Source organism: Maylandia zebra, linkage group LG5, assembly GCF_041146795.1.
Source record: "Maylandia zebra isolate NMK-2024a linkage group LG5, Mzebra_GT3a, whole genome shotgun sequence".
In the NCBI taxonomy this organism is placed as follows: Eukaryota; Metazoa; Chordata; class Actinopteri; order Cichliformes; family Cichlidae; genus Maylandia; species Maylandia zebra.
The window spans coordinates 42,104,997-42,130,423 of record NC_135171.1 but is presented as its reverse complement, the minus strand read 5'-3'; the positions used below and the strand labels follow the sequence as shown (position 1 = coordinate 42,130,423).

At 50.5% G+C, this 25,427-nt stretch overlaps 1 protein-coding gene across 2 annotated transcripts in view; it reads right to left on the bottom strand.

Moving 5' to 3' along the window:
* Nucleotides 1-25,427, bottom strand: part of grm7 (glutamate metabotropic receptor 7) — a 164,797-nt gene that overhangs the window by 107,829 nt on the left and 31,541 nt on the right. For both annotated transcript variants that reach the window (XM_014407782.3, XM_004558972.5), the window contains exon 2: nucleotides 379-595. In XM_014407782.3, the coding sequence (XP_014263268.3) occupies nucleotides 379-595 (217 nt within the window). The remainder of the gene's footprint in view (nucleotides 1-378; nucleotides 596-25,427) is intronic.

Here is a 25,427-nt window from a genome sequence, read left to right as displayed (position 1 = left end):
TCCACAGTTGTCTGAGCACGCCGTTTCCAGGCGACAGGTGGTAGGAGCCCATTGGTCAGGTTCGGCATGTTTTACCTTTGTTGGATTTTTAGGCTAAACTACACCTGAGTCTGTGTGAGGAGTCAGAAAGCAACCTGGAATCTCCGAAACTGCTTCTGACGAGCGAAACCTTCATCCTGCAGCCCAAAGAGACGACCTCAGCGTCACGCCAAACGCCCGCCCTAACGGCAGCAAATGAACCTTCGTGAGTTTCACGCCCTCATCACAACACCGCTCTGATTGGACGCCTGTCTTAAATGCAGAAGGAGTAAAAACAACGCTTTAATCCCACCCCTGACCCCCACCTTACAGCTTATTACGAGCTCGTGCAGACCTTACCCGCCTCTCTGGAGAGCTGCATGAAGGCATCCACGCCCTTCTCGCCGTAACTGCCCTCTGACGCCACCGTGGAGACGTAGTTCCAGCCCATGGTCTTGACGATGTCCACCATGGCCTGAGCCTGGAAGCTGTCCGGAGGGACCACCCGAGAGAAGAAGTCGTACCGCCGGTCGTCGCTCAGCTCTGGCGCCGTGGAGGCGTAGCTGATCTGAGGGATCTGCAGGAGGAGAGTGGAAGGAAACAGGGGATGTTAGGAGGGGAGCGTGGAGGTGACGCAGAAGGATTCTTCGGGAATGACTGGACAGGTGATTATTATAAACATCTGTATGATGGCGAGATGAGTCTGCAGCATGAACCAAAACAACACGAGCGCACGCTGAACATAAAAACAGGCCAGATGTTCACGTGTCATCTCGAAAAACGACTTCATGTAAGCTTCAACCTGACGCCGTCATGTGATCACTTATGGCGTGAGCTTTTCCTGTTGCTCTGATGATAAGATGGTGTGACCGTGTTTGACTGTTCCCTTATAAATAATTACATATATGTGTATTTATCTGCTGGTAAATTATAAAGTAAATTCATGCTTTTCTTAACATTTTATGGTGTATATGTCACATTGTGATAATTATATATATGTAAATAAGAGTTATAAAACCACTTTTACCACATTTTATTACTGTTACAATATTCAAAGCTTTTATTAACATGTTTAGATGTTTTCACGAGCTTTTAGGACCTTCTGCTGCTCGGCTGTTCATCAGCCTGAGCTGCAGGTTAACGAGGTCTCATTAATATTAACGCTGATTGGTTCTGTTGTTCAGCCGCTAATAAAAACTGGAGTTATTGATCGTTTTTGTACTGAAGAAGTCTGAACAGGAGTTGTGAACATGAGGTGCTGAGGTGAGCAGAACGAGGCGCTGAACACGTTTGTTTTACGGCTCAAATGGATTGGATTTATATAGCACTTTACAATGCCACTATTCATTCACTCTCACATTCACACACTGGCGGAGGCAGCTACAGGTGTAGCCACAGCTGCCCTGGGGCAGACTGACAGAAGCCAGGCTGCCGTATCACGCCATCGGCCCCTCTGGCCAACACCAGTAGGCAGTAGGTGAAGTGTCTTGCCCAAGGACACAACGACCAGGACAGAGAGCCCAGGGATCGAACCGGCGACCTTCCGGTTACAAGGCCCAGAATAAGACAAAGAAGGATTATTATGAAGTGTGAATCGCTTTGTATGGATCACATCAACATGACTGGACTTCCTGTGGACTTCCTCTTCGCCCCCTGCCGGCTTCAATAAAACTCGGCCAGCATTGATCTGAGACGGCGAGGTGAGCTGGGAGGCGAGGACGGTCCATGCCTCTGAGGCGAGGAGAGAGATGACGGGAGAGCTGAAGCATCGATCGGCAGCCCTGACAGGAAAACGAAACAGCCAATCAGAGGCAGCGATGATCCTACACGCTGGCATTCCCATCTGACATTAATGCGCCGTGACGACGGCAGAGGACTCGGATTTACTGACCTTCTGCTCGTCACTGATGTCTATTAACGAGCGCTTGTGTGGGAGGACGGCGCCGCTGCGAGCCTCCGTGTGAGACCTGAACCTCCAGGGGGTCAGAGGTCAAAACAAACAGGCGGCGGAGACCCCAGATGGAGGTTTCCATGAATGTATCAGAAGAAGAAGCTGAATTTGATCTTTGCCTCATATAAAAATAAGACATTTATGAGCATGTGAGATTTGTGAGCGCGCTCCGTCTGCACGCCGTCCGGCCCGTCCAGAGTTTCTAATTAAAAACGGGGCAGCGCTGAACATGAATTAGATCCATTAAACACTGTTTGAGTGTGAGAGCGTCACCATCTCCTCGCTGTTCTCACGTCTCTGACAGATTCCTTCACCCTCCATTATTACCCAGCGGGCTGCATCTGCTGCAGCGGCGGCTCTCTGAACTGAATCGGCACATTGGACGTGCTGGAGAGCATCATCGTGCAGACGCAGAGGGATTTCTCTCTGAGCGGCGTGCTCATCCTCAGCAGATCAAACCGAATCTAAAATGATGTGTTTCATGTCAGTGTGTTCAGACTGACCATTTCAGCGTTTTATTCTGAGAGTCACACGCCGAGGATCTTCATCTCCTCCAGAGTCTCACATCTCTGCTGCTTGTAAAAGTAACTGAATCCTGTGTGAGCAGCTCGCCCTCGCCGTGGACGTGCAGACAGCTGTCAGTGGATCAGTGCGATGCTCCGGGAAGCCCTGCACCGATCCTCAGCACATCACTCGTCAACAAAATAAAACCACACACACAACAACAGCTGGCACCAACGCAGTCGTCAAATCAGCAAGCCCGACTCGTTAGGTTTCTGTCATGGTGCGGGGCGGAGCCGCTGCATCTCCTCGTAGTGGCGACGCCTGTGAGTAATCAGCGGTCACAGTCGTTGAGATCGTCGGCTCACCACAGCGAAGGCTGTCATGGTCAAAGTGTTTTAGTCACTGCTGCACTGGTGTCGGCCATGTTTCTCTCTGCTCACAGTAACACTTTGAACATTTGTTAGTTTTGTCGGTTTCCCCTCTGATCAGTCTGTACGGTTTTTGTCATCTTGACCAAAAGCCAATGATTAAAGACTAAAACTGTGTTGTTGGAAAGTTCCTCAGCAGAGTCCCTGCATGACAAACACACCACATCACTCAAATCCTTCTGTGACTGACAGAAAAATCCTCTGCAGCCTCTCGGCAAACAGAGAAGGGCCTCAAATAAACTGAGACCCGGAACAAACACAGGAAGTCAAAAGCTCGCGACGCGCTAATGAACAGAGCTGCTGTATTTCAGGCTAAAACCAGGCGACATGTTTCCCTGAGCTGCAGCAGCGAGATAACACAGTCCTCACTCACAGGTCTCAACAGGATGTGCCGTGCCTGTGATAACAGCACATTTAGAGGGTAAAACAGATGATATTCTCCCTGAAAATAAAACAATCCATCCTTCTGAATTGGGCCCAGCAGGCTCCTGTAGCCAGCCGTTTGTGTTTTAAAGACTGTGGCTGAAGGATATGATCTTTACTTAAGGCCCAGAGCGGCGACGCTGGAACCCCGTCGAGGGTCTCAGAGATAATTTGATCTGACGGCTAATTTCCACGAATCACTGGGAACATCTCGTATCCACTCAAAATCCAGCTGACGATAAAAATGCCTCTGCTTTCTCCACTACATGATTCCACTTCCTGTTCACATTTCATTTCAATGTTATTTACACAGCGCCAAATCACAACAACAGTCGCCTCAGGGTGCTTTATATTGTAAGGTCGACCCTGCAATAATACATACAGAGAAAAACCCAACAATCATATGACCCCCTATGAGCAGCACTTTGGCGACAGCGGGAAGGAAAAACTCCCTTTTAACAGGAAGAAACCTCCGGCAGAACCAGGCTCAGGGAGGGGCGGGGCCATCTGCTGTGATTGGTTGGTGTGAGAGAAGGAAGACAGGATAAAGACATGCTGTGGAAGAGAGACAGAGATTAATAACAGATATGATTCAATGCAGAGAGGTCTGTTAATACATAGTGAGTGAAGAAGAAACACCCAATGCATTATGGGAATCCCCCGGCAGCCTACGTCTATTGCAGCATAACTAAGGGAGGATTCAGGGTCACCTGGTCCAGCCCTAACTATATGCTTTAGCAAAAAGGAAAGTTTGAAGCCTAATCTTGAAAGCAGAGAGGAAGAACAGCTGCAGCCATGTTGGTCACAGCTCAGTTATTTCAGTATCAAAGAGCTGTTACTGTGCTGAGGGGCTGTCAGTGTCACGCAGTCCCTGGAAGTTTGCCTTTAAATCCCTGTAAACAGTTGCTTACAGCACACTGCAGCATAGCAACATAATCCTAAAACACAGCTGCTAAATCCACCGACCTTTGACCTCTGATGAAATGAGAAAGCCAGTCTACTTCCAGGGTTTAGCTTTCTTTATTCAGTCTCAGACCTTTAATGCAGACGCGTCCATGTTTGTGCTCATAGCTGTCTGACATGCAATGACACAAACACACGACAAACACACGTAACACAACACAAGACATAAAATTTACAAAGAGCAGAGCGAGGAGGACAACAAAAAGACCTCCAGGTCTATAATTGCTGAGCACCAGGTCACCATAGTGGTATATACAAAAGGTAGCCCCTCCCCTAATCAGCTAACGTAGATTTTAAGAGGCTAACTGTAAGAACTGCGGCCAATCAGACCCTATATATTTTGACTTTTCAAAATAAAAGTCCCTCCTTCTGTTTTCTCTGCACAAACTTGGGTTAACTACACGTCTGCTGCAAAGACAGTTATTTCCATGTCACTTCACATCTCTTCTTATCCGTCGCTCTACCCGAGGCGTATGAGGCCCATGCACACGTTCGTGCACACGTTCGTGCACACGTATCATATGTGGGAGGAGAGGCGGTGCAGTCGCCCCTCTGTGAGTGAATCAGAGGTGGAGAACGAGAAACGCTGCCTCCTAATCACACTTAATTACAATGACCCTGCTCGCCTACGGTGCAGCAATCACAGATTTCATTACAGCCGCTCATTTTGTGCGATCAGGCAACACACACACACACACACACGGGACCGTGCACGCATTCATCAACACACTGTTTCTTCCAGCCTGCTGACGGACGGCTAAATGAAGCAGAAACAACGAGCTGCAGAACACTTTCACTTCCTGACTCACTGTGTGTGTCTGTGTGTGAGCACTGTTATTATCACTTTATTTGTAAACCATCAGCATTCAGCTTGACTGTGATTCACCTCCAGCAGGAGTCTGACAGACCGACTGACTCAGCCTCCATCCCTTCATCCTCCTCTTCCTCTCCCTCCTCTAATCTTCCTCGCCCCTCTCTGTTTCTTGCCGGTTCTCCGCCTGCTGGCTTTTTTAAGTCCTCATCAGCGAGGATCTAATTTGGCGCCATAAAAACGTGGATGAAAGTGGAGCAGCGAGTGAAGGCGCTGACATTTCTCTGATTAAGTAGGCCGGCGAGGTGGAAGCGGGGTACCTGCGCCACACGGTTTATGAGCCTCGTCCTACAGACCAGAGAGTGCGTTTGAAACCGTTTAACACCGCGCTGTGTGTGCCGCCGTTATCACACCAACCCAAGCTAATGTTAGACCAAAACGAGACACAAAGACACACAACAGGACTGCAAAGAGACAACAGCTAAGGTCATGAGACATTAAAGACCACAAAGAGCCAAAACACAAGTCACAAGAGATGAAAACAACCAGCAGCAGCTACAACTACAAGAAGAATCCATGTTGGCGTGCATCTCATCTGGTGATGTTACCGATTACCGGACTCTCAGTTAATGTTAGCGTGTGTGGCTCGATGGCGGGAGCAGGAGAGCGGCGGTGGGCGGCGACATCGGCCCACGGGCTGTTGAAGGTGAGCGAGGTCTCGGCTCCAAACGTGTTTAATTCATGAAACACGTAACCCGGCACTTATTTAAATGTAACTGATTAATTCATGCAAAGACACACACTCCTCAGATGCTTTCACATTAAAAGCCTCGTTCCACACAGCGGCCCCATTAAGTCCGGTCAGGACTCGTGCTTGCATAATTCATCAGGCATGCTCCTCTCTTTAATCTCATGCTGTTAATTCGTTTGTCCTACTGCGCCCTCCATCCTCACCTCGCTGTCACCTACAACCGAAGAGGAGGAGGAGGTGGGTCATTAGAAGAAGAATATTCTGGAGGAGAGGGATGCGAGGCGAGCCGTCCGCGGCCGCTGAAATAATGACCTCGCTGCCAATTAAATTTTCAGTGACCTCACCTAATTGAATGGTACACTTCCAGCCGAGCTCAGCCCAGCTGACGGCTGAGAGGAAGGCTTCAGCACCTCAGAGGGTCCACATCAGGACGCCACGGCCCGGAGCCTGAACATCATCCACTGACAGTCTGACACCAGGAGTCTGCTCACAGGTAAACGGGAACTTTCAAAATAAGGGCGAGGCGATCATGGAAACACGGGAACATGACGAGATGCAATAAAAATGTCTAAGCAAACTTTGAGCGTCTTCATTGTTTGGGTGCGGTCACGTCCGAGATCCGGTTCCACCCCCGCTGAAGCGGCTCTCTGGTCATTTTGTCATTTTTATCGTTTCTATTTGTGTGTTTAGGGTTTTTCCTGATTCAGAGCAGTTTGTGCCGACTCATAAATAAGTCTGAAGCATCTCTGATTCATGACGTTCTTGCTGATATCATCGAATCATCATCATCGAATCTGAGCTTCACCTGATTATTTCTGCTGCTCTGAGTTTCGGGGGCGTGGCTGAACAGGTGAGACACAGGTACGACTCGGCACGTGTTTTAGGTGAAACACGAGCTCACTGATGACTTTAATGTTCCCTCGGCTCTCTCTGCCTTACTCCACCCCCTCAGCCTCTCCTCCCGTCTGAACATCTTTCTGCCAAACCCGAGTGCTCGACTCCTCGCCGCCTGCCCAGAGCCCATTCAGCAATCACGGACAAACGGCCGCTCGTTCATTCATCTTGTTTTCACCGCTCGGGCAGGCTGCACTCAGCCTCGCTCTGCTAAAAGCAGCAGTCAAACACTTGAGCGTGAGTGGACGAGCTCCAGCCTCTCGGTATCGCTCTCTCACACAAACGCCCCTCGCCGCGGCGTCCAGCTCTCTGCAGCCCTTTCTAAATGTCGCTGGGCTCGGCGCCGGGCGTGTTTCACAGAGATAGCTGCTCCTCGCAGCAATGAATCCGCCCTCGGTGGCTCGCCTCACTCGACAGGCGAGCTCCGAGGACACATTAAGCTGGTACCGTGCCTGTCGCCGCTTATTACACCCCCAGCCCGCCGCAGGTTCACGAGTGATGGAACGGGGCTGAGAAACGTGGGTCTGAAATGAGACGATGCAAGACACAGTTCTCTGTCGTTTCTCTCTTAGCACAGTTTCTAATACAGAGCGTGAATCCCCGCGCTCGCCATCCGCCCCGAGGACACGCCCCAGACCAAACTTCTTCCAGTCTGCTTGCTCATTCCGACCTCATCAAGCACAAAGGAGTCCAAATCCTCCTCAGTCCTAAAATCAATCAAAGCCTGAGGCGTCCAAACTCTTTCAGCTCCAGTGAAGCGATCCGTGTGCCTGCTCTGCAGGAGGGGGCGGGGTTAGTGAAGCTGGGCCATCTGGCACATAATACCTGTTGGAGAAGGACGAGAACGACCACGGAAGAGCTTTGGGCCTCGTCCACGCAGAAGACGAACGCAGCGTCACAGCAGCAGGATGCAAGCTGTTTGTGTCGCTCCTTTAAAGGAAGTGCGTCGACACGCTCGCACAAGCTGGCGTTTGTGTTTCTGATAGTCATGATGTCATTCTGGTGAGAACTGCAGCTCATTGTGGTTCAGAACAAACCTGCAAAGTCTTTGCACAAACGAGCTCGCCACGCTCGCCCTCCCGGGTCATCTGTCGCACGCGCTCACATTGAGTAACTGAAGGAAACTAAAATAAATACAGAAGATAGTGAAGCCTCTGCCTTCACCGTGATGCTTCTGCGTGCTTTCATTTTCAGAGGTCGACCGGTGTTCTCACCCTTTCCACGTTTGGCAGCTGAAGTTTGTGTTTATCAGGAAGCAGCGTGTCTGCGAGGCGAGGCAGCAGCTGGGCCTCTCCTTCATGTTCAAAAACACAGATTTAATATTAATACCACCCACCGGGTCCACCTGGTGTGCTGTCAGGAACGAAAACATTAGCTAACCATTAATTCAACAAACTAATTACCTCATTAGCGGCCCCATTAATACTTTTAATTTATCACGGAGACGATGAGGAGGGCGAGCGACAGGCCAGTGAGGAGGGTCGTCCTCAGAGGAGGCGGGACTCATCGATCATTTACTTAAATCTGAATCGGTGTGGAGCGCCCCACGATCACACGCGACATCGATCCTGCACACGTTCAAAAATCTGCAAAGTGTCAAAGTAATAACACACGGCGTGATGGAGGCGGAGTCACCGGGCCGCTCCTGACCATGAGGATGCCTTAAAAAGCAGAAGCCCACAAACTGATCCCCCTCAAGTCGCTCTCTCTCTTTGTGCCGAGCTGAAGGCCGACGAGACACGAAGCAGCCCGCTGAGAGGCTGCGGGGGCGACAGTTGAGATGTGCGCGGCTAACAGGAAGTCTCCTGGCGTCGTGAGAATGAAGACGGCGTTCAGATCAACCCATCAAGCTCGCGCTGAACGACCCGCTTCCTCTCCCAGCAGGGCAGAAGCAGCTCAAAGTGAAGGCTGGCGGCTCGCCCGCAGCCACTTTCCTCCATCCCAGGGAATTCCAGGCCTTTGTTCTCCCCGCTCATCACAGCGCGGGGAGGCGGAGGACGAGGGATGCTGAAAGAGGAGAGCGGTGGGTGGATGTGTGAGCTGGCTGAAGATGGAAGACGTGGCGCTCTCTGATCTCCTCCGCTCCCTCCATCTCTCTTGGACGCCTGCTTTGGCTCCACTCCTGTGGAAGCAGGACGAGGCTTGGCAGCATCGCGGCCCGGGATTGGCTCTAAAGTGGCGCTAATATGCTAATTCCTTGCAGTTAAATGAGGAATGTCCTGGTGGAAGCTCGGGAAAGATGCTGAGCTCCAACTGATCTATTTATACCAGCAGAGAGGAGCAGGTGGAGACGAAGACGAACTGCTGCATCCACCGAATGCACTCATAATAATAGCAGCCGATGAATGTGAGCGGATCGGCTCATAGAGAGAAGGTTACTGGACCGGGAGTCTCAACCTTCAGGGGGAGAGGACGTGTCTCACAGCCCTCTGCAGGACTCGAGCTCCTCAAAACATCAAAGTCATGGAAAAAAGTGCATGGATGTGACGGACGCACATGAAAAAAACCGACTTTTATTTCTCTTCCTAAGTGCTGTTTTCATAAAAAGCAGCCCTTTGTGGCTTTAGTCAAATCGTTGACTACCAACAAATATGTGCATCCATTCAGTCATTCATGATTTGACTGGTCGCTGGTTTCTCTTAATGATCTTAACTTCATGTACTAATGATGCCTGCGTGGCGAGTTAATCGCCGACAGCACCGTTTGTCACGAGCGTCGGATGAACCGCGGCCGCGTCAGGTCACTTTTATCGATTTCTCCTCTTTAGGCTTCACTGATCCTGACCTGTGACAGAGCAAACTGTCCGCATCGCTGACACGACGGCGACGCTACCCGAGACAGACTACGAGACGTTTTCACACAAGTATTTGGACAGATTTGTGGTTCTTCAGGCTCACGCTGTCCATTTACTTTCACAAGCTGAACTTGTTTCTCAGTTTTTGGTCTCAGTGCTGAACAAACCGTTCAGATATATGATATATTATGTACCAAGCAGCTACAAGTGTGGTTTGTGCTAATCCAATAAAACGGCGCCCTGCATGAGGTAGTCTAATGGTTTAAACCCACCTGAGCTGTGTGTGGGAAATCCTCTCAAACGTTTACTCAGAGTCGGTGAAACTTTAATCCACCTGTGAGTTTCCACACCTCTCACTGCTGTCCATGTGTGACTGTTCCCCGACAGCACGCTTTCCCGCTGCTGGAGTTAATTGGACAGTTTCATTAGCAGGATGCGTCTCCTCGCTGCAGCTCTGATAGCGCGATGCTTCTACGACAGCTCACCTGGACAGAGAGCAGGTGTTTCCCAGGAATGCGTCGCCTCAGCATTAATCACTCGGCAGGCCGCGGAGCGCCGAGGTGGTGCATTAACAAGCAGCTAAATGTGATTCCTGCTCCGCGCCTGCATTTATTAGACCGGATCGAGGGTGGAGGTCGGTTTGTTTGTGAGGGGCCCTGACACGACGAGGCCACCTGTACGTTTTAATGAGCCGAGGGTGAACACATTTCCATAAGACTGCTTATTAATCCGTCTCCTCCACATTTACTTTACAGCCGGGGAGGAACAACCTCCAGTCTGAAACGTGCTGCCGTCAACATGCAGAGCGAGAGGAGGGGCCTCAGCCATCACAGGCTTCGTCCTGCTCACGGGGACGGAGAAACACACCAGGATACCAGGAACTCTGTTTACTCAAGAACAGCAAATGCTCACAAACAACCACACAGACGTCTAAAAGCAGCGCCCGTGTTACACGTGAGCAGACCTTCAGGTGAAGCCTGACTCCACAGGTCAGAGTCGGGCTCCAGGAGTTCGTCTGATGCTTTAAAGCTAATTTACCATCATCACCATCATCATCGTCGTCGTATTCAGCTCACTTCTTTAAATGTGGGATAACAAGCAGACCTGCGTTCTTTAACCCCGCCTCTCCTGTTACCACGGCGTCCAGCGAACACAGACTCTAACCGTGTTACTGAGAGCGACTATCCGATCTCAGCGGCTATAAATTTTATATCAGGCTGTAAATGGAAAACCTGCCGAGCCAGTGTGAGAGCAGCTGCACACAGGAGGAGGGGCACGCACAGCAGACGCACCAATCATCTGAATATCAATCATCACGTCGCACAGGAGCAGCAACGATCTGCCGCAACGCCGCCTGCACACGCTCGTTTAGGACGACCTCTCATTCATTCAGCGCGTTGCCGCGCCGACACTCAGCCGCCCTGCAGCCGCTCGGTCTGTTAGCACGGTAACCACCTGTCGGTCAGAGAGGCCACGCCCCTAATAATAATAATTTAATATAACTGAAACAGGTGAGTTGTAGATAGATGTAAATCTGTGCCTTTCTCGAGGTTGCTGCCTCGAGCTTGGGGATATTTTTCCACACTTCTTGTGTAGAAATGTGCCGTGGGTGGAGCAGACTGAGCACGCAGTAAATTTCTCCTCTTCTTTCTGCAGCTCGATGGGAGAAGCTGAGCACTTCCCTGCGGCTGCTCGGAGGTTTGCAGAGGAGCTCCCTAACCCTCCGAGCCCCCCGAGCCGATCCTCAGGAGCCTCTGACCCGCGGACTCTTTGCTTTGCGTCGTGGGCGAGGAGAAAGCTGAGAGTCTTAATGTTGAGAGAAGTTCAGATCAGCCCGGAGCAGCATGCAGGCTGCAGCAGGAGGGAAAAGACGACCCCACGAAAACCACGGTGACTGGAACACGAGGAGACGCCAGCGAGCCTCCACGCCACACATCTACAAGAATGAACCTTCATGTCATTGACGCCGTTGCCTCATTTCTTCTTAAGTGTAATTAGATGCATCTGAACAGGAAACGTTATGAAATGACATGTTATGACATCATCACTTCATGGTCAGGAGACCAGCTGAGTCACGAGGAAACCTCCCAGACATCACAGACAGTCACGCTCCAGTTAGAACCAGGACAGGAATGGTAAATGGTAAATGGCCTGTATTTGTATAGCGCTTTTCTAGTCCCTAAGGACCCCAAAGCGCTTTACACAACCTGTCATCCACCCATTCACACACACATTCACACACTGGTGATGGCAGCTACATTGTAGCCACAGCCACCCTGGGGCGCACTGACAGAGGCGAGGCTGCCGGACACTGGCGCCACCGGGCCCTCTGACCATCACCAGTAGGCAACGGGTGAAGTGTCTTGCCCAAGGACACAACGACCGAGACTGTCCAAGCCGGGGCTCGAACCGGCAACCTTCCGATTACAAGGCGAACTCCCAACTCTTGAGCCACGAAGTGAGCATTGATTTCCTGCTCTGAGCTGTGAGGCCCTGATGCTGGTGGAAGTGTGCGCACTCCGGCGGTTAATCGTCTCCGTCTCCGAGATCAGGGACGGATCAGCTGATCCAGCATCGGCTGTGTTTTCACGGTCTGCGTGGCAGATGTCGGCTCATAAATATCTAACCGGCGAGGCGGCGCTGGTCCGTCTGCTCAGATTGAATCTGTAAGGCTCTCACAATCGCAGGTAATTTATGGCGAGCCTCGGCCCGACGCTCGCCTGTCAGCTCTGAACACGTCTCGTGTTGGCCATTTTCTCTGCTTCAGCCTGAGCTGCAAGGATTTGCCAGGAGAGCCTGCAGCTACTGCTAACGACTGCTGCTGCAGCCCGACTCGGGGGGAGGAGGAGGGCAGGGTGCTGGTCTTCATCACTTATCGAGCTGATTGGTCCAGGAAGTCCCGCCCTCTCCTCCTGACTTGATTCAACTTCCTGCTAACCCCACTGATGAGAACAGAGAGGCGTGTCCTCAGCCACCCAGAAAGTGATCGTGTCGCATTTTCCCCCGTGGACAAAAACACGACAGGTTACAAACACAAAAGTTCAAAGTTCAAAGAGCAGAAACATGAAAACATTCAGCTTAAAGCTGACTCGCTCCATTTATCTGCTCCTTTATTTCTTAACACCGTTTCTACCATCTGCTATGAATGAAGTTATTTTTATAACAAAGGCGTCCACAGCTCAGTCCTGGGTTTATCAGCAGAGCCTTTCCCCACACGAGGACCATTAATTGTTTACTGGCTGTCACAGCAGGTCTGTCCCTTCCAGCCAAACCCACACTGATGGCAGCCCACTGAGAGCGCTGCTATGTGGGTTAGCGGCGGCGGTGCTGGCCAGGCAGCCCACCACAGCTAAATTATTCATCCCCCCTCTGACTGCTGCGGTGAAACGCTGGGTCAGTGCGAGAGGAGGCAAACAGCCCGAGCCAGAGGGGATCAAATGGACCAGGATACTTCCTGCAAACAATCCCCACATATACATAAGTGCTCTTTACCACCTGTCACGGGTCAGACGTGTGAACCCGCACGCTCACAGAAAAGGGCGATGGATGTGTTTCTGATGGCAGCGCACCGTCTCGCTTACTGCAGACATGTCTCAGGCCGGGTTTGGTCTCTCTGACCACCATCAGGTCCACGACGCAGCTGGAGCAGCCCCACGAGGGCCACGGGACGCCAGATTGTCGCGGCAGAGGTAAGAGCGGTGTTGACGGTTGGAGTCGTCCTGTCAGCCTGTCAGAGAGCCGCTCCAACATACGTGTCGCTGTCACGTTAATAAACACGTTAGAGCGCCGTCCCTCCGCTCTGATGCACGACTTACAGCCTGCCAGATGGTGCTGCAGAATATTTCATCACTATTAATGTCAGCGATACATTAATGAGGACTCCTACTCGCAGCAGGTGTCGCGCGGAGACGACGCTTCATTTAAATTTGTCGTTTCCGTGTTTCACCGGATGAGAGCTTGTAAAACAAGAGGTCAGGACACCGGCGGCGCCTGAATGTGTCTTTAATGAGAGCCACGGCGTGTTTTACACAGGGACAGGACAGGACGTTCTTACTGCAGCCGCTCGTCGGCCCTCAAACACACGAGTCCACATATTTATGGCTCTGTAACCTGTTCAGACAGAAATGTGTTCGTGCCGTCGCAGAGATGTTCCAGTCTTTCAAAGAAACGCAGTCTCAGCCAGCTGACTCAGCTTCTCCCAAACCCAGAAATACCCGATCGGTCGGCGTCACAGCGTTCAGCGCCTCGCTGCTAATGGGCTTAAGGGGCCGAGGAAGAGGAGAACCGAGCTTCAGTCTGCATTTATCACAGGAAAACATTCACAGCCATGCACCATTACACCTCGCCTTCTATAACACCTAAAAATGTTTGGCTTAGAACCAAATTTGGGACATTATTCAAACGCTTTGATGGACTAACAACTCAGACCAGGCGGTGTTTCATTAACAGCTTATTTTGTGACGTCTGTTATTGTGTTATTTATAGTATAAAGCACCTCGAGTCGCTGCTGTGTTTAACTGACACTCTATTTACCACGTTTGATTCAAACTGTGGCGAGAGCAGCAAAATGATTCGCCAACCCGACGACTCCTACAGGACCGCCGGGTATTAATGTGCACGAGCACGAGTCAGTGCACACGAGAGCAAACAGACGGACGCTCGAATCCAGACTGGACCTAAAGAAACAGCAGCTTCCATAAATGCTTGAACACCCTGGAATGAAAGCAGCACACCTGTGTGCACCTGTGAGACCAGGCTCTTTATTAAGGTGCTGCAGGGAACCAAAAGGCAGCAGAGCCCACACAAGGGAGGGCAACAGGAGGGCAGTCAGAGAACAGGTGCAGACGTCATCTTTAAATAGACACAGGAGATACAGCGTGGAAACACCAGGGCACAGCTGACACTAAGACCATGACAAAGGAAATAAGACAGACGACAACTAAACGAAACAGGATCCGATATCACAGAAGGAAGCAGCGACACCGTGTTAGCAGAAACACGAAGAATCTGTAAGAAACACCAGATTACAAAGATTTACAAAACTACAAGCACAACCATAAAATGCTTTCTATGGATACAGAAGGAAACAGAAGACCTGAGAAAACCCTCAGGCTGTGACGTGTTCACCAGCTGACTTTAAAGTCTTTGGTTTTTGTCCGTAGACGTATTAAAGACTCGTCACTCGCCCACCGCTTTCACCTCTTCAGCCTCTCCAATCTTGTAACAGGAGACATGTAAGAAGGTGACGCGCTTAGTTAGCATGTGGCTAACCTGTGACCCGTTTATGCTGAGAGGTGAGCTCACGCTAACCCTGAGGTTTCTCTGGTTTGGGTCCACGGCCGGTCTTAGCTCCGGTCTCCTCACTGAAGGACGAAGCGTGACCTCTGAACTCGTTCTGATGAACCCACGCAGACGTCGCAGACGTCATACATGCATGTCCTCATTGTCACAAGAAGCAGCGCTTCAGCGTGAGACAGCTGAAAATAATAGCGCAGAATTACAGAATTCTGCTTCCTGCTCGTCTGCTCGAACAAAGAGACAAAGTGTTTCCACAAGACTCAAGCTTTCATCCACAATCACACCCTCCCCACTTATCCCCACGCCATCGATGCATCCTCAACAAGCTAAAGCCTGACGTGAGCGTGTGCCCATCGGAAAATCATCCCGATTGTGACAAAAAACAAGAAACATGGAGCAGAGTGACTGGAGTCAAAGAAGAGCTGCAGATCCAACCCCCTGTAAACGGTCACTGCCTGCAGCGTCCTTCAGCAGGAGGCGGCTTTATGCCTCCAACACATGCACGCGACTCCTGCAGGTTTGTGCTGAGTGTCTCTCTCGTCACGCAGCAGCTTCATTTTCAGCCCCTTCAGGAACAAACAGGTGATGATGTTTAATCATGAAATCTGGTTTCAGGTTTCCTACACGTGCAGTCGCACACTGCACTTTGGCTCGATCTGTGGCTCCTCCCACAGACGTACTGAACACACGCGGGCGAACCCCCGTTTCATATTCTGATCCGCCTCCATTTTTACGACAGCAGTGAGCGGACATGGCTGCGTAGGCTCAGCTGATGAAACTTACTCGAAATGTAACTCAGGTCGAGTGACTTCAAAAAGTGTGACACGAGAGCAAAAATGAGCTTCACGTAAAACAGAAACAGGTTTCCTCCTGCTTACCGTGCTCTGCTAACGGCTACAAGCTAAAGACGAAGCCCTGCACAGTTTGTGTACATCATTATTAATCATGCAGGTGTGGGTGTGCGTCACGCAGCCGATACACACCGACTCGAAACGAGAGCAGGAAGTGCAAAACGCTGACTGACTGATGTTTGTCGGACTGGTTTCTGCAGGCTTACTGGATTTGCTCCCACGTGTCTCTGATCCATGACGCGGACTTCCTCACAGCTGTGGAGACGCTACGAGTGAATTTAAGGATGTTTTTGTTTTTTTAATGGCGGTTTGTCGCCTTTGTTCGTCGGTTCCTTCCCAGCTCCGTGTGGAACTACCTGCATGAATAAATATTGGTGCTTGTCGCCCACCTCACCTGCACCCCTCCCCGTGTCACCACACAAAACCGTGACGCTGTGCTGGCGACCGGTTTGGCACACAGCGAATGCTGGCAGTCGGTATCGGGAGCTCAATTATGCAGCGCGGCGGTGGAAACTGAAAGGATTCTGTCATTCTGTCGGGCGAGTTTGACATCGCCGCCTACGAGCGCGTGGACCTCTCCAGAAAGTACTCTGAGACGTGAAAGGACGGCCCTGCTGAGAGGATTCATTCAAATGGTGGTTTAGCTCGTCTGCGTGAGGACCGAACGTCACACGATTTTAATCCACGCCGAGGTTTTAACTCGCATTCTTGTCTGTTTCCTCGGGCCTCCGCTCCGACACGACGAGCAGCCTGAACGACTGTTTCTGCTGCAGCGGCCGTCGTTCTTTCAAACACGTGACAATTTAGTAACGGCGTGCCGACAGCGTAGGCTGCTATCAGTGTTCCCTCTGGTTTTTAGCTGTCTGGCAGGAGACATGGAGAAAGGTAGAAGAGGAGAAAATGATGGGCCTGGGAGGAGGAAGAGGAGGTGCTGAAGGGTGAGACAGCGAGAACACTGAGGGTTCAGTTTTTTGTGTTTCTGACACCAACAAAGACATCAAGTTAAAGTCGGAAGAGTCTGAGTGACAAGCTTTTCCTTCATCTCCCACAGAAACATCGCCGTCATTACAGCTGCTGTATAATCACATCTATGCAATAAAAACACACGTTCAAAAATCTGATTCCTGTGCAGAAACAGGAAGTCCCTGTCGCAGACGTCAGCCCCAATCAGCTGAGGCCTCAGCCTAAACCAAAGGTGATTGGGCCACAGGAGATCAGGTGACGCTACAAACGCAGCAACAAAGTGACACCAGCGTCTGCAGAAAGACGGGTTTAATAATCGGAGAGAAGCCGACCTCCGTCACACCTTCATCCACGCCTCATCGGGTGGAGACGACCACTCGGCCTTACAGCACGAGAACCCAGAGCATCAAACATGCGAGGTTATTCGGTGCTACTGTTTGGGTCGTTGCCATGGTGATTTTGTATCCAGAGTGACCAAGGAAAGCTAATGCTAGCTAGCTCTGTTATCAAGCAGCACACAGATATCCAACATCCAATTAAAATCCTGGAACTTTATTCCGGTAAACTGGAGCTCAGCCTGTTGGTACAGGTGACCACAGAGCAGCCGTGTCATTGGTCAGAGTCTTTATTTGCAGTCAGAAGGATTTTTACTGGTGCAAGAAGAATCACATTCAGGTGTTTTTCGGGTGATCTTTGTGCCTTTCTTTGTGTGATGAGGAAGAGGAAGCAGAGGTGGAGAAGTGTCAGCAAAGTGACGGGAAGAAACGTGGCGAGCAGCCACGACGCGGCGGGCGAGGAGGCAGAGCAGCGAGGCGGACATTTTGACTGGTTATTAGCACTGTGGGGGTGTCAGAGTGGGCCTGCATCAGACATCCTCTGACACATCGTATTTCCTCACCTTTTAATTGGACTGTCACGCCTCGGACCAGCCGGCCTCTGGCGAGCCGCTCAGGATGTTTCATCACAGTTTGAAACCAGCAGACGGCGGAAACGACACGTGAGGACGACGTTAGTCCAGCTGTGGCTGCTAATCAGCTCCTCCACACAGCTGTTAAAGCAGGTCAGACCTTCTCACTGGGGGCATCTCGGGATCCGCTAACGAGATGGCGAGACTCAGACTCCCGTGATTGAATCGTTTAGCCTCAAGAATCACGTGACGCCACAGCTCTGCAATAAGAATCCAGCAGTGCTCGTCGCGACAGGATGTTTCTGATTGAAAGATGTGGGAGCGGCGTTTTGTGGGGACCTCGAGTCATTTGTAATAATTACACAGTTTGTTGTTCTGTGTGAACCTGCCGTGGTCGTAATTTAAGTGAAGTTTCTGCAAACTACCTCCCACATCTCACCGAACACACATTTACTGAGACGAGTCCAGTGAATCAGCAGCAGCTGCAACATTTTTTGTCTTCGCCTTTTCCGCGTCTCCTCTATAACAGCGGCTGCGTTGCTGCTTATAGGTACGACTGAGTGTCACTCCCTGCACAGCTGGACCGAGGTTAACATTAACATCAGGCCTGCAGCTGGTGACATCACCCACTCACACAGGAAGCTGCTACTGTTAATGAGCAGGATGCTTCAGAGGATTTCAAAATAAATCTAGATGTCGTTGTTCAGACGTTGAAAAAGAAAAACGCTAAAATGAGTTTTCCAGGTAAAGTAAATGTGTGAGAAACACTCGAGTAATAACTTTTTTTGTGATGTTTGCTTTGTGTCGTCATACAAATAAAAAAACCCTTATTTCCATTTACAGAGACATGAAATCAGAAAACATATTCTCCGTGTACACACTGTCAGATTTCCTCTCCTCTTTGGAAGGCAACAGCTGACGTGGATCACCGCTGAGATGAATCCACCTGATATCAGGCTCAGTGTCACTCTCTGCCGGGATCACATCGACTCCCCGGTAAAAGATGAGAAAGCCGGAGCTGGACAGATGTTTCTGTCTGTCTCAGTTCAATAAACAAACTAAAGGCTATGACTTTGTTCTGTAATGACTGTGAACAGCCTGGCATCACGGTGCCTGTTTGCATTGAGCCGTCTCACGTCTGTCTCTGTCTGGACCGTCTGCCCCTGATGGCAGTGTTACCAGGTCATAAATTACATGTCGTTATAATTACACAAACTGTTGCTGGTGTACTGAATGTTAGGACCTCCAAGCCTGTAGTTAGAGCCCCTCCTCATCCTTCTTCTTTGGTGCAGCCCTATAAATCTGGGGTAAACCTTTGACCTCTCACCTTTGCTACAATTCCCCTGCTCGGAGTCATTTCTAACTCTAATTATATCTTTACCCACCCTGATGTTGTGTGCTTCAGTTCATTGCTGTCATCATTTCGTCTGTCTTTACTAGATGCTGTGAATATGTGTCACGCGTGTGTCATGTATGTGTGCAGGCACTGTTAATGCTAGCACGAACGGATGAGTCTTGTTAGCTTGAAAGCTGTAGTGGGTGGTGTTAACCCTCGTTCCACCTCTTTGGTTATAGGAGCTGGAGCGGGCCGGTTGTTTACTTAGAGGTCTGTTTACCTTTCAAGACATTAGTTCATTGGCTGCTCAGCAGGATAAAAGCCCAGCGTGGGACTGAGCTGATGGAGAATGTTTTCTTATTTTCTTCTAATCAATGAAAAGATCACATGACTTTACGGTTCAGATGTTGGCACAACTTTTGTTTTTCACCTTTTTCAGTTTCTATTCTGATTCTACAAAGTCAAGTGATTTACACGTTTGCATGACGAGAGTAAGATCGCCGAGGAGTTTGTTTCAGGTGATAAAACTCTGCTAAATCAAACATGCGGAGCTTCCTGCTGTGGATAAAACTGCTTGTTTTAACTCGTAAAAAAGGACGTAGCTGAACCAGAGGACACACAAACCACGAGGTTGTTTATGTTTCCAAATATGCATCTTAGTTTTCAGCATCTGTGTCTTCTTGTTTAGGTTTTTATACTGAAACGTAAAGGTGCTTATTAAACATGTGGAGGGAAACACAGGTGAAGTATTTTATCAAACACGTGCACATACGTCTCGTGGAGCTTTGCCACTTCATGCAGATGACACCAGGGTTCATATTTAGGATTCTGGCACACAAAAACGAAACAGGATTTGTTAAATAAATGGTGCCGTGATCATCCTCTCGGATTCTTCTTCTGCACTTTAATGGTCCGTTTTATTGTTTTTCCTCTCCTGGTCCACGTTGATCCTGCGTGTGTTCATCACTCCAGTTCGACTGACTGTTCATGCACACACTGCAGCTCCTGTGTGGATCTAACCTGCAGTCGCTGACTGACACGTGAAATTGCCTCTGAACGTTTATCCCTGCAGCTCTGAACAGCACGGGCGCCGCTCGCATCCACAAATGAGGGCGCTTTATGCAAACCAAGGTGTCGATTGTTCTCTCTGCATGCGTGAGCGCAATCACATTTCCATTTCAGTTGTTTAGCGCGCACACACGCGGACTTACAAAGAGCGCGTTCGTCGCACAACAACCAGGCCGCCGATACGAGCGGCGTGGAGTGTCAGAACCTCGATTAGCCAAACTTCCCGACATGTTACGGAGGCCGTCTGCCTCCATGTACCTGAACATGCAGGAAACACTGGACAGCTGTCTGCTTTACTCCAGGTGTGTTCAATCACGTCTCATACACGCAGCGTTTTCAGTGATTACCTCACCCAATCAGCTCACTGGACTGGACCTCGTGTTTGTGCTGCTGGAGCATTTTTAATGACATCATCTGACCAGTAACGGCTGCTGTGAGGTCACTGTGCCCACAGACCGTCCACGAGGGCCGAGCTCCAGTTTGTAGGCGATGTTACTGATTAGCAGGTATCTGCGTCTGAGTGATGGATGACATTCACGCGGTGCTGTTATCTGCCATTCACTCAGCGTGAGAACGTGACACGATGTCGACATGTTGGAGGAAGAGGAGAGCGCACACACGAGCAACTCTAACTTTTACACGTTATGTCTCAATCATCTGTGTGTAACCTGTAATCTTGCGATATTTAGTCGAGTAAAAGACTTTAGATGATGAGTGAAACCAAATCAAAATCAGCTGTTAAGCTGCACACGCTCTGTGGGCCTGTGTCAGCTCATTACTTCAGGTCAGGTGGCTTCGGATGTCGAGGACGTGTTGGTTGATGTGTTTAAAACTCAGGACTGTGAAGAAAAGTAACGACTCGTAGAGCCGTGAGAGGATACGACCCACAAAGCCTGACAATGACTTTCCTGTTTGTTCACGTACATTCAGCTGCTCTGGCACCATCGTTCTTGGTGTACCAGATTGTCTGAAGGATTCCTCTGAACACAACGCAGCAACAACGATAGAAAACACACACACAGACACACACGGCTGGGATCTATAATTAATTCACAGCATTGAGCACAGAAGATAAATCACTGTGATATCGCAGAAATATAGAGATGATATTGCACGGAGAGTCGGGCTGGGGAGGGGCTGCAGGTCAGGAGGATGACGCTGTTACGGCCCTGAAAGGGCCTCTCTCTCTCTCCTGAGGGTGCCTGTGTGGGCGTGTCCCACTACCTCCTGCCTGAGGTGCCACCTTTCCCTCCTGTACAGCTGACTCCCATCAGCAATTAAGGGTATTTAAGCCCAGAGCAGGGTGAGCTCTGGGCCAGAGTGCCATTTTGTGTGTTGTCCAGCTAGTGAGCTGTGTAGTGTGGTTTCCAGCTAGTGAGCTGTGTAGTGTGGTTTCCAGCTAGTGAGCTGTGTAGTGTGGTTTCCAGCTAGTGAGCTGTGTAGTGTGGTTTCCAGCTAGTGAGCTGTGTAGTGTGGTTTCCAGCTAGTGAGCTGTGTAGTGTGGTGTCCAGCTAGTGAGCTGTGTAGTGTGGTTTCCAGCTAGTGAGCTGTGTAGTGTGGTGTCCAGCTAGTGAGCTGTGTAGTGTGGTGTCCAGCTAGTGAGCTGTGTAGTGTGGTGTCCAGCTAGTGAGCTGTGTAGTGTGGTTTCCAGCTAGTGAGCTGTGTAGTGTGGTTTCCAGCTAGTGAGCTGTGTAGTGTGGTGTCCAGCTAGTGAGCTGTGTAGTGTGGTGTCCAGCTAGTGAGCTGTGTAGTGTGGTGTCCAGCTAGTGAGCTGTGTAGTGTGGTGTCCAGCTAGTGAGCTGTGTAGTGTGTTGTCCAGCTAGTGAGCTGTGTAGTGTGGTTTCCAGCTAGTGAGCTGTGTAGTGTGGTTTCCAGCTAGTGAGCTGTGTAGTGTGGTGTCCAGCTAGTGAGCTGTGTAGTGTGGTTTCCAGCTAGTGAGCTGTGTAGTGTGGTTTCCAGCTAGTGAGCTGTGTAGTGTGGTGTCCAGCTAGTGAGCTGTGTAGTGTGGTTTCCAGCTAGTGAGCTGTGTAGTGTGGTTTCCAGCTAGTGAGCTGTGTAGTGTGGTGTCCAGCTAGTGAGCTGTGTAGTGTGGTTTCCAGCTAGTGAGCTGTGTAGTGTGGTGTCCAGCTAGTGAGCTGTGTAGTGTGGTGTCCAGCTAGTGAGCTGTGTAGTGTGTTGTCCAGCTAGTGAGCTGTGTAGTGTGTTGTCCAGCTAGTGAGCTGTGTAGTGTGGTTTCCAGCTAGTGAGCTGTGTAGTGTGGTTTCCAGCTAGTGAGCTGTGTAGTGTGGTTTCCAGCTAGTGAGCTGTGTAGTGTGGTGTCCAGCTAGTGAGCTGTGTAGTGTGGTTTCCAGCTAGTGAGCTGTGTAGTGTGGTGTCCAGCTAGTGAGCTGTGTAGTGTGGTGTCCAGCTAGTGAGCTGTGTAGTGTGGTGTCCAGCTAGTGAGCTGTGTAGTGTGGTGTCCAGCTAGTGAGCTGTGTAGTGTGTTGTCCAGCTAGTGAGCTGTGTAGTGTGGTTTCCAGCTAGTGAGCTGTGTAGTGTGGTGTCCAGCTAGTGAGCTGTGTAGTGTGGTGTCCAGCTAGTGAGCTGTGTAGTGTGGTTTCCAGCTAGTGAGCTGTGTAGTGTGGTTTCCAGCTAGTGAGCTGTGTAGTGTGGTTTCCAGCTAGTGAGCTGTGTAGTGTGGTTTCCAGCTAGTGAGCTGTGTAGTGTGGTGTCCAGCTAGTGAGCTGTGTAGTGTGGTGTCCAGCTAGTGAGCTGCGCTTTCCTTTTGACTTTTTGCTTTATTTGACCAACGCCTGAGTTTTGTTTGTTTTGTTGGTGTTTTATGGTGATAACGGCTTGTCCGTCTCTCTTAGTTGAGCTACTTTAATAAAACTCTTTAATTTAACTGTTTTGCCTCCCTGACTCCTTTTTCTGACCTGGTCACTTTTGTTGCTTCCCCCTTAACGCCTAGACCCCCCCCAGGGGAACGTACCAGACGCTGTGACCGTCCCCTTGTTTAAACACGCTCATCCTCCTCTTCCTCTCCAGGCGAACAGTCCAAACATGTCTGAGAGATAAACGACCCGTCAGTGCTGCTGCGCAGCTCGTCTGCATGAAGCTTTAGTCAGACTGGTCTGTGTGATTGGGTAATGAGCACAGTTTGTCTGAGTTTGTGACACAGGTTCAAATCTAAGCTCTGAAACCTTTTAGCTGACTTAACGGCTCACCGTGCTGAGCTCCTCATCCACGCGCTGAGGGCAGGCACCCTGCAGAAGAAGCTCGTAGCTTTGAACCCGTTCGCCACCTGTGGGCGCGGTCATAGATTGGGAGCTTTACCTTCGTGCTAACGTGCTGTTACTGGTGAATAACACCCTGAGACACCTGAACTCCCCCACGCTGGTCTGAACGCTCCTCCTCCTCCTCTTCGTGCATGAAGGTGATGAACAGACTCCTGGTGACACGTGCGAGTTGAACTCAGCAGGACTTTAACACCAGGCTTCACCCAGAAACCAAAACAGCTCCTGAACTTTTTAATTGTGCGTCCTCAACAAGAGAGTCCCCCCGACTCCTCTGTGGTGTTCCTCGGGTTTAACCTCGCCGTCCTCTTCCTGCTGTGCTGTATTTTCCTGTGAAGCACGTCACGAGCGCTCTGAGCTGCTGAAGCGACCTTCGTGTTAGCGATGCGTGTCAGCCGCCGAGCTGCACATTAAAAGTAGTTTTTGTGTTTGCTCATATTTGTCGAGCGATTTGAAACGTTTGACGTCTGCACACCTGACTGCGTGGCGGGGATGTGGAGGCGAAAAGGCTGAGTGTGCAGCGTGGGGGCGGGACCACGGGGGGTAAGGCTGTGTGTGAGCCTCGACACGGCCTCAGCTGGACGGAAATAAGGTCCCTGTCAAGCTCTGCTGGATGGTTCCTGCAGCTCTGCGTTGGGATGAACCTCCGGAGATCAGGAACACTCCGACATGTTCTCTGACGTTTGATGTGAACATTAAGCAAAGCTCCTGACCTGCTTCTGCCTGCTCTTCCTCCTCCTCCTCCTCCTCTAACCTCCGTACACTCCAGGATGGACCTGTTCTCACTAACGAGACGAGAGGTCGCCGTGGCACCTCCTCGGGGCCTCAGGACGCCGTCCTCGCTCGACTGCTGCCGGACATTCGTGCCTCTTTTTGTTTTCATCATCATTAAAACTCTCTCCTTCCCTCACTCAGCACTTCCTCTCCCTCTGTCCTCGCCCTTCTCCTTCACCATCGTCATTAGCGGTGCTGTTAGTATGCAGACCGGAGCCCCGAGGCCGGCGGCCTGAAAGCATCAGATGCTGAATTCACAAACATTCGCAGCATTAACGCACCAGGCAGGCGTCCGCTCAGAGCGCACACCACGCCGCCTTCCTCTGTCATCACCGTCTCCTCCTCGCTGACCAAGTGCCGTTCAGTCCTCACGGCAGAGGGCGGTGCAGCTTTTAATCAGATGAGTCTTCGTCTGCGCTAACAGCACGGCTGAGTCAGGACTCGCTGTAATTGGGTCGCCGTGCTGCGATACGATGAGCAGTCAGTCAGATCAGACTGGAGGTGGAGCCAGAGGTTAGAGAGTAAAACCTGGCACCTGCTGACCCACATCCACAGAAATTATTTCCTGAATGCAGTTTTCTCTCTAGGCTTCAAATTAAGATCCGGGAAATGAAAAAGACATGGACCAAACCCTTCAAGACTCGAGACCTCAGCTCAGTCCTGCCTCCTGAGTATTATCAGGATGGTTTACAGAGCTGCAGCCGAACGGGGCCAGGAGCTCCTCACACACCGATGTTTCCTCTTCTGGTTTCGTGTTCAGAGAATCGTTTAATCCTGAGATTCACTTTTGAAGACTCGACTCGGACACTGAATGTTCTCTGCCTCCTTTACATCATAGGGACTTATTACTGGGATGACATAAGCTCGAACTGCACTACGGTCCATGAACTTCACTGAAACTGAACCTAAAGATAAAAAGAGTGGAGACGCCACTTTCTTTGACCCCTAAAGGTCAGAGATGGGACCCGGACCGGTCGTTTAAAGACTCGAGGCTGACTGGGCAAACCCCTTGTGACCTGAGACCTCCGTTTAAGATGAGACCTCAGCTTGCGATCAAAAGGAGCAGCCACCAGTGGGTGACTTGGTGGTGGCGTGCTAATGAACCGCACTCCGAGTCCCTGAAGCTGAATGTATGACCAGCTACAATGACTCTGACTGTGAAACACCCAATTAAAGCTTTTAAACTGTCGGGATGAATCTGTGCCGAGTCAGGCCGCAGTCTCGTGCTTGTCACCATCTGTTTAACGCTGGGGATGCTCGCCTTGCTCGGGGGCACTTTGATTGAACGCTGAGTTTGGGGAAAGTGTGATTCGATTACCCTCCCTCCTAATCCTCTGGATCCTCCTGCCTCTTCTGTATTGCATGTCTCAGCTATAACAAGTCCTCCCTGGTGTTTACTGCTCATAATCAGCCGCAGT